At 34.8% G+C, this 10,252-nt stretch overlaps 1 protein-coding gene across 1 annotated transcript; it reads left to right on the plus strand.

The window, feature by feature from the left end:
• Positions 1-4,916: 4,916 nt before the first annotated feature.
• Positions 4,917-6,968, plus strand: LOC106668295 (putative uncharacterized protein DDB_G0271982; the record flags this gene model as incomplete). The annotated part of the gene is made up of 3 exons (XM_014396908.1): positions 4,917-5,007; positions 6,322-6,404; positions 6,882-6,968. Coding segments are annotated over exons 1-3 (261 nt in total), but the record flags the coding sequence as incomplete, so codon positions are not given.
• Positions 6,969-10,252: the final 3,284 nt, after the last annotated feature.

The following is a 10,252-nucleotide window of genomic DNA, read 5'->3' on the forward strand; positions in this document are numbered from 1 at the left end:
AGAATCCTTTTCATCTTTCAAGAGGTCGGTCACTTAACTTATTCTAAGTCCTCTTATTTAAATAATACAATGTAATGTCAAGGCGGGCGGAAGTTTGTGGTGAGGTAAGAATTTTGAGCCACCAAACAAATGAGACAATGTATTGTCTCGGATGACGTGGAGCTCGGTTTCAATTCAAATTTTATGGAATTGGCAGTTTTGTTGTCAGGAAGCAGCTCATAGCTCCCATCCCAGCAAATTCTCGTCATCACCTTGCAACAAGCTAGAAGTCCTTCATCTGGGCTTTTTGTCATCACTGCTGAAGTATCCTCTACGAAAAAATTGGCCTACGCTCAAACGCGTTTCGGCCTCACGCCATCTTCACTGTGGAACAGAAGCAGAAACGTGTTTGTGTTATCTAAACCCACGATGTTAGACGGACTCAGCTAAACGAACAAGTATCGATCAATTCAATAAGTGTTCACGTATATATTTTTTTTTATATCCGCGGCAACCATCAGTAGAATTCATTTCAGCCCCCATACTTTTATGGCCAATGAGTATTCGACATTCCAATATCGGCCCTCTCATTAATCACATACACCTAGTAATTTAATTATTTACAAATGCAACATTATATAAACATTAATCCATATATGTATTTAGTTAGTAATAGTAATCATAATTGACCGTATTAATTATTTTAATATTAATTACTATTTTATATTATTATTTTAATACTTACTTTTTCATCACAACCAAGACATTAGGTTAGATTAGATTATATATGAATCATAGGTTATACGATCTATTGTGCATCTCCATTTTTTTTTTAAATCTAGAGCTCCTCGTTAAGCTTAAAGCTTTTTACCTGACTCCAAAGTTTTTTCAAGGGTTCCCGTGTGTATCCTTCAGGCCTTGGCTTTTCCTCTCCCAGGATTAGCCTGTTCTGACATGTCCGGCTGTTTCTTCTTCTTCTTGGCAATATCTGCACAGGCTTGTTTTGTGCCATTCCGAGTCTATACATATGCCTCCGGAGTCTGTAGCGTCCAGCCAGCAGACCAACTATTATTCTAGTCCTAGCACGTCCTAGATTTAGTAGTTCTAACCAAGACCTTAGATTAAAAGTATAATTAATTCAAGTTCTTTTTAACGTCTATCGCTTTCATCTAAGCTCTATTATAAGGGCATAGGTAGAATAGCTCCGAGAAAGCTATGCATCGAAGAACTTCAAGACCAAGTCCTCAAGACAATGGCTATTCTTGAAAGACCAATTTTAGAATTTTTGCAGTTGCAAAACCTCTGGTTTCCACGTCACTTTAGAATCAAAAATCACTTCTAAATAGTTGAGAACTTTTACCTCCTATATTTTATTTGTTTCCAAGAATATTTCTTTTATTAGGAACATGCAATTGATAAATTGAAAAACAATCTTGTTCTGTTTAGTCCGTGTATTGTCTATTTCTAAAGCTGCAAAGTACCTGGATTTGAAGTTCAATAGTGTCATTTTCGCAAGTAATCATGCCAAAGTCTTGCAATTAGCTGGCAATTCAGGTTTCAGCAACGAATCATACAAAATGTCCCATAAACCCGGTCCGCAAGTAGAACCCTGTGGGCAACCCTTTTTGACTTTAGTCGCGTGTTTCCTAAGGCATAGTAGCTCGTCTGTTGCTGAAGCAAGCTCTTGCCAAGTGGAATAGGTGTTTTTGGACAGTTCTCGTTTCTCTTAATAGCTGTATTTATTGCTGGTTTAACCAGCATTAAATGCTCCTTCCACGTTCAAAGATGTAAGTAGTACCTGGCGCTTCTTGTTCATCTCCATTATCGTCGTTAGGGTTTACAACCGAATTGTTTATAACTGAGCAAGTCTTGTAACTATCATTTGTACAGTCTTGAAGAAGAAAGAAAATTAAGTTGCTACGGCCAAGCTTTCAATCTATTTTAAGGTCATCATCAGGGCAAAACAACTTCAGATATGTGTACAGATTGACATCCAAACTCCTACAGGCGATCTCAAACCTCCCTGAAGTCCGACTCAATCCCATCAATTCCACGATCGTTGGCGGTCCATTTGCCCTGATGATGACTTTAAAATAGGTCGAAAGCTTGGCACTAGCAACTAAATTTGCTTTCTTCTTCAAGACCCTACCTTGTTCCAGAGTGTTCGTAAATGGAAAAGTGGTCGATACTTATAATACTGAAAACAGTATCATTTGGGCATTATTATTTTTATTGCACTTTGCCTCGAACTGACAGCAACCTAATAGTTCGAAATTTACTTGGCGCTACAGTTCACATGGGGCTATGACAGAAGCCTTTTTTCAGTGATCAGGATCGATCCCTTTGCTATAACACTTACTATATACTATGTGGTAATATTTTATAATAAGCCAAATGTCTAGTGCTATTTATAACACCCCTACATGGTGTTTTTTGGTATAAAATTTTTAATTACCTCCATAACTTCTGTTCCTTCATAACTTAATCATTTGGAGTATCAATTTTTTCAAAAGTCATCATAAGCTTGAAGGTTTGTGGTGTTTTATAAATAAAAAACAAAACCATAGTGATACAGTACAGTACAAAAAGAATATATTAAGTAAGTATTTTAACTCGAAACCTTTATTTTCAAACAATTAGATTCAATATATCATAAATTCTATGGTTTTCAAGATTTAAAGATAAAAGTTACCTCAAAAATTATCTACACTGATACATAAGTTATTATATATAAATATTGATATAAAATTAAGTAAAAATTACATGGTAAACATGTAACATGGTAGAATATTTTTAAAAAAATCGACAGCCTCATTTCCAAACAATATGTTTGATTTGAAAATATTCAACAAAAGCAAGTTTCTCCTTATAAACTCTGTAATTTTTCAAAATTTCTATGTTTCCTAACATAAAATTGACAAGTCTCTTAATGTAGTTTGCATAAATAAAAAAGAATTTACAGGTCATTTAAAAAATTCTCGAAATTTAAAGTAGTCTCGGTAAAAAAAAATCCGAAATCACAAAGTTTGAAATGCTCCAATGCAAGTACTAAAATGTTTCAATTTATGTATCTATTTATTAAATCTATTTAAAAGTTCAAAATAAAATATTAAACCGAAGTTTAATTCACAACCTGACTTAAAAATAGGTCCAATTTAAACAAAGCCGATAATTTTTTTCATATTAATAAGAAAAAATTTACACTAAATCTTAATTTTTCATATGTAAATACACTTGTAACACAAAAAAATTGTAAATATTTAAGTAGACATAGGAAAACAATTACACTACATATCTAGTTTTCATATATAGTCATGTCAAACGAAGGAAAGTTAACTAAAAGAAAATAAAATTTAAAATTGCATTATTAAATAATGAAAAACAAAATTTATTCGGGTAACTCCTCTTAAAAGTACAAAAATCATATAACAATATCTACGTGATTTCTGAACATTCCGAATTTACACAAACAAATTATATTAAAAAAACTTAAAAACAACAACTATCTAATGATTTCAGTTGTGACTTGATCCACCTTTTTGTAAAGGATGGGCGTGCTTTTGAAAAGCATCAATTGCTTTGTCTCTCGAAATCGGATGGCTTCGGGCCGGTTGTCGATTGCCGTACAACCGTTGCATCAAGACATCTTGCTGCAGTCTGCAACAGCCTAGGAATAAGAATTGCAACAAACCGTTTAATGATTCCTGTTTCACAGTGCGATGAGCATCAGACCAATCCAATTATTTCGACCTGCGCTACGAAATCATTACATTATTCACGATTAGATTCGGTTTCTTTTTTTTGTGTGTTAATTTTTTTCCTTGTCTCATTAATTTCGCTATCAGGCTGATTAAAAAAATTTTTTTTGTCCGATGTCCATAGAAATAAATTAACACATATACAGGGTGTCCTTTTTAGAAGGCCCGGCTGAATTTCTCTTGAATATATAACGGGCCCAAAGTATTGTATTTCTTTGACGCCTACCTTATAATTTTTTACCACTACGTTATTTAATATTTCGTTCTCATTTAAAATTTCAAAGCTGTACTGGCTAAAATATTTTTAAAAAAGCGGTCAAAATTTAAAACTTGATTAAAATATATTAAATGTTTTTTAAATTTATTTTTGATAACTTATCTGTTCAAGATAAATTCAGCCGGATCATCTAAAAAAGGCTGAATTATATTATTTATTTATTTTTTATTTTACGAGGGTTCGCAGCAGCAGAGGTTATATCAACCCTCGGGGTGCCGGTGTTTTTGAGAAAAAGCCCATTTGTAAGTATGTCGGGTTCGAATCCAGCGGCCCTGCATTCGAATCCGGGACCTTTACCTTACAGTGATGAGCGCCGTGTCACCGCCTAAAACCGTTGCGGCCACCGACGCCCAGGCTGAATGCAGATTGATTTTTTCCAAACTTATGAACTCTGTCATCTAAATCTAGCATCACTCTACTATATGCTACTTTTGTGTTTATTCGTTCTCTCTAAAACATTAGAAACAAGTTTTTGGTGTGACGTTGTCGAATTCAGAACTGAGTCATTGCATTGCATAAAATATGATTGGTGCCACTGCCTGGAGGAGGTGAGACAAATTTGAACTGACCATCACATGATTCGAATTGCTTTGGTTAGAGCTCATGTAGGGTTTTTGGGTAACGAAAGAGCAGACATAGCCCAACAAGCATCTCAGGATAAGAACCTTCCAGAATCTTACTTACGAGCACCAAGCACAGCAAGGAGAGTAGTTTTATGGAGAAAAAAATTGGCCGCCGAGTCTCTTTTGAAGTGGGAACATCTATGGGCTTCTTCTCCAAAAGGGACTTCTTCCCGACTATTTTAGGCACCTAAGTTGTCCTCCATTAAAATCACCTATAAAACAACACAGCTCATATCCGGTCATGAGAAGAATAGAGAATACCCCCACAGGTTCAATATCATGGAAAGCAATGTCAGCCCTTGTGACAACACCTCTGCACCAAATTGGGACCACGTCCTGTTCAACCGTGCAATGTTCGAAAGCGAAAGAAGTGAGTTTGTGAAATTTTTGGTGACGACTGGTGGTGTCTGGTTTCTTAAAAAGAGTGATTCGGAAGTTCCCATTTTTTTCTGAAAAACATGCGAGACAAGTTTTTGGTGTGACGTCAGGACTTTACATTTTAAAAATTTAGTTTCATCAAAAAGTTTGCCGCTTAAAATTTACAGAAAGGAACCCATTTCAATGTGTATTCTGCCACACCTACAAACTTCTCTTTACTGGCAGTTTCAGATAGATATTTATTTCAGCCTTTTGTTCCCTCGAATTCAGGAATCAACTAAAAACTTCTCTAATTAAAAAATTTTTTGTTAAGCAAATGATCTTAATGTGTGAAACAGATGTATACCATAATTAATAACTATAATTATGAAAACGCGAGTCATAAATTACAACAATAAACTTACACTTGCATTGTTAATAAATGTTATAATTGAAGAATGCATTATTTTCATTGAAGAAAATCTATTGACAATTGAACGAATTTATACAATTTATATACCTTTGAAGAGGTATATATCTTTCATACATTTTTGTTACACAGTTACAAACAGTTGTTAAATTATTTACTATTATTATTATAATTGTAATGAACAACGCTTATTTATTTTTATTACAATTGGCTTTCTCTGAGTTCATAATTTCAACTTGACTCTATTTACCAAATAGCAGTGTATTTTTATTTGAGGTTTTTTTTTCTTCATTTTTATTGTGGTAATTTTTTGTACCATTCGGTACTTATGTGAAAAGTCTGGGACCAAGCATATCAGTCGTATAAATGTTTTTTTCCCCACCTTTTTTTTCAACCTATTTCTATATTTATACCTATATTTATAAATAGATAGATTTATAGATAGATTATTCAGATAAATAAACTGAGATATATAGGTAGAATGTTGAACGAGTGAGGTAAGGAGAAAGAATGAGATTTAGGCATAGATCAATAGATAGATAAATAGACAATTTTGGCAAAATTTGATAGTGTTGTTCATTCTACGAAAGGTACCTGATGGTTCAATCAGGTGGGGCAACTATTATGACTAGTAGATTCTGATGTACAATATATGCATAATTTAACATTTAAAAAAAAATTCGTTTTTATCTTTCTGTAAGCGAGTCACCTATATAGGAATATGGACAGACAGAAAGAAACTCGGACCTAGAAAAAAGATATAGAGAAAATAGACATACAAAGATAAATACAAATACAGAAAAGAGGGAGGGAGAGAGAGAGAAACACGAACCTAGAATACGGAAAGAGAGAGATATAGCAGACAGAAAGAAGCTCGAACCTAGAAAAAAGATATAGAGAAAATAGACAGACAGGGAGAAATAAAATACAGAAAAGAGGAGAGAGAGAGAGAGAGAGAGAGAGAGAGAGAGAGAGAGAGAGAGAGAGAGAGAGAAACACGAAGAACCTACAAAACGGAAACGGAAAGAGAGAGATATAGACTGACAGAAAGAAACTCAGAAATTCGAACCTCGAAAAAAGATATAGAGAAAATAGACAGACAGAGAGAAATACAAATACAGAAAAGAGGAGAGACAGAGAAAGAGAGAGAGAGAGAGAGAGAGAGAGAGAGTGAGAGAGAGAGTGAGAGAGAGAGAAAGAGAGAGAGAGAGAGAGAGAGAGAGAGAAACACGAAGAACCTAGAAAACAGAAAGAGAGCGATATAGACAAACAGAAAGAAACTCAGGAATTCGAACCTCGAAAAAAGATATAGAGAAAATAGACAGACAGAGAGAAATACAAATACAGAAAAGAGGAGAGACAGAGAGAGAGAGAGAGAGAGAGAGAGAAACACGAACTACAAAACAGAAAGAGAGAGATATAGACAGACAGAAAGAAACTCAGAAACTCGAACCTAGAAAAAAGATATAGCGAAAATAGATAAACAGAGAGAAATACAAATACAGAAAAGAAGGGGAGAGAGAGAGAGAGAGAGAGAGAGAGAGAGAGAGAGAGAGAGAGAGTGAGAGATTTGTACAAATATTAATATTATATTATGAATATAAAAATAGATGGATATAAAGATCTATAGATAGGTAGATAGAGATAAATAGAATAAACTTTCAAAGGTCTAGAGCAGCAATATTAAAACTTAATCATTTTATTAGTGAGAACGAAATAGACCTTATTTTTCTATAAGAACAACACATTGTTCATAATAATGAATAGATAAAAGATGAAAGCTTTGCTTGATGAAAGTATTTACAGTAAGAGTGAACCACTTAAAAGAGCTGCTATTATTTTAAAAAACAAACAATTAGATGTTACGCCACTCTCGAATTTTTTGATGATGACTCTGTTTATGTTGAAATACAATACAAAAGGAGGTTTTGAATTATATGCGGCTTCTTTATATTTTGACGGTAATGCGGACAACACTTCTTCAGTTCTTATTAGAAAGGGGGAAATCATCAATTATTATATCATTGTATTCTAATGCCAGATCTACTCTTTGGAATGTTAAATTAACACGGATGTTAGAAGATTTGCTGTTCTGTAATTTTTTCATTGGTGAAAAATAATAATCCGTCCTTGCCAACACTTAAAAATGGGTCAGAGTAACATAAACCTGACAGTCGTCAACTCTGACATGTTTTCTTATGTACACGATTGGTTTATGCCCAAAGAAGATAGCTGCTCGAATCATAATTGTATAATACGTGAAATCTTTTTCAAAATAGTGATCTCCTTTGATGTAACGACTCATACTCAGTGTACAACATTATTACAATTATTAAGCAGATTGGAATCGGTACGAAACATCCCTGAAAAAATGAAATTAAAAATCTATCTTTATTGGATCCCCTCGTGATTGTTTTTCGTTTTTCATTTCTCGAAATCTGTTTGGAACCCAATAGTTTTGGTTATTGACTATGGTCCAAATGTATGTCCTTTAGGTACGGCGGGGAGGTAGATGAAAAAAAAAAATGAATTAGGAGTTAACAGGTTATCCTCATTTTTTAAAGACGACGAGCTTCTTGTTAATGTTCTCGTTTTACCAAAAAAGTAAGGTGCGTTTACGAAACTCCAATAGTGACGGATGGAAGCACCGTTTGTTAAGACCTTAAGGCAGAAGTCAGATTGTACCACGTCCGATTTATTCGAGCGTGTGACCGTGTTTTTGGGCCAGGTGAAATTAAACGAGATCGTTTTGTTTCAAATATAAGGAGCGTGCCATTATAAAGGGCCATGTCGGGGGGCAGTTGATGCAATCCCGATTCAGGTTCAGATTAGGCTCATTTCGTGAGACTCTTTCCCTGGTTTGCACCATAATTTTTCTACATACATCACATCTCGAATCGTTTCTTTGCGCCCATTCGACGAAACCGGAGTGAAAACCTCTTGGGCAACCCTATTTCCGTCCGAGATCATGCTAACAATGATCATCAACAACAAAAAACAACACTTTCTTCACTCTCGTCAACAAATGAATAATTGACGTCGACCGCTAATTAATGACAATGGATTTTTCGTCTTTTATTAACGGATGAAAATCGTTAATGACAATATGCATATATTTATTTAATTTTGACAGCTTCATCTTCAAACGATTTACCTCTGACCCGGAGACAGGAAATATTCATTAGAAAGTGTAAGTGACGAAAGCTGAACAATATCATTTTAAATTTTCTCCACGGAAGGGTCTTTATAAAGTTACTAATTGAAAGTTAATATCGATCTCAAAATACTGATAGCAAACAACAAAAATTGCAAATTTTTTTTTTTACTGTAATGGTCGGTCCTCCTAAGGTAACAGGACGAGTTTTATGTCCACACTCTGATCATAATAGCTTTTATGTCCACAATCTGATCATAATAGCATGTCATAACTTATATTTAAAGGATTTTTATTTCCCTGGAATGTTTGAGAGAGTCGCAGGAAAATTTCGAGATCAGAGATGATGCCGATGAAAACACTGCTAGTTTGTAAGTTAGATAATGTTGAGATAAATAAAATACCGACTGAAAACGAACGTCGCATGTTACGTACAATGACAGAACTGCGTAATCGTCCCCTTTAATTTATCAATTCTTTTATAATAACTAATAATTGATATTTTATATGATCGAAAATCATGTAGTTTTAAGGATGTTAAGAATTTAATTTAAAGATGAACTGGTTTTTACAAGATTGCGTGTACACAATTAATAAATGTTGTTTATATTAATTCAAGTGGGCTTTGTTTTTGAGTTTGTACACATGTCGGTGTTCGACCGAGTGGATGTAAAGGACCATCGATTCATCTGGATGATGAAATCATCGATTTAAGAGTCTCTGTGGAAACAATTGCGCCGACATGTTACACATCGCTTTTGAAGAAGGGGCGCTCAAATTTGCAAGTCTTCTTGACGCTGCCGGAAAACCAGGTCCGACATTTGAATAAACAAGTAGAACCGAGTAGAGGGGAGTTATAGTTGACTCATTCGATATGAAATCATGAAGAGTTTGACAACTGCTACGACGAGAAGTCAGGATTTGCCCGCCACATCGTCTGTCGATGAAAAACCGTCCGGCTGTGACCAAAAGGCTGGTTCGTCTCCATCCAAATCCGCCGATGCCTTCTGTTTGCTTTGAAGGGAGGACGTTTCGAAATTATGCTCCTGACATCACTGCTTCGTGATGACGCTCCTTCAAACCACTCCGTCGTGCTCACACGACAACTTTTGTAACTGATCGTCCCTAACCCGGTTCTAATTGCGACATAAACTGCACTTTATCTTATTGTCTCTGTTTGGCGACGTCTTCCTCTAATTGCCCTGCTGATCCCATCCGTGGATACCATGAAGGGGCCAGCGAAAAATGTCGAATTCACCATTTAAAGCGTGATTCATTAGGAAAGAAATCGTGAGTTTGTTATAACAGAGGGAATAGACTTGTGAATTCGATTGAATAAACATGAAATCGTATTTTGTCCACCAGATGCAGGGGTATGACGTGAAAAATGATAGAAACAAAAGAACGGCTACCAACGATTTGTAAGATCACAAACTAACACGGCAACACGCGATTCAATTCTCTTTACATTTAATAGATAAAATCCAAAAATGTATGATTATTACATTTATGTATTGTTTAACACCACTCTTCTCAAGCAGATGATGTATAACAAACATTATGACATGAATAGTTTTATGAACGACTGTAAGCGAATGAGATAAGGAGAGGGAAATAAATTTAGATACAGATCAATAGATAGCTACACAGACAATTTGGACAAAATTTGATTGT

The sequence above is a fragment of the Cimex lectularius genome, unplaced genomic scaffold, assembly GCF_000648675.2.
Source record: "Cimex lectularius strain Harlan isolate CLEC.00 unplaced genomic scaffold, Clec_2.1 scaffold11, whole genome shotgun sequence".
NCBI lineage: Eukaryota > Metazoa > Arthropoda > Insecta > Hemiptera > Cimicidae > Cimex > Cimex lectularius.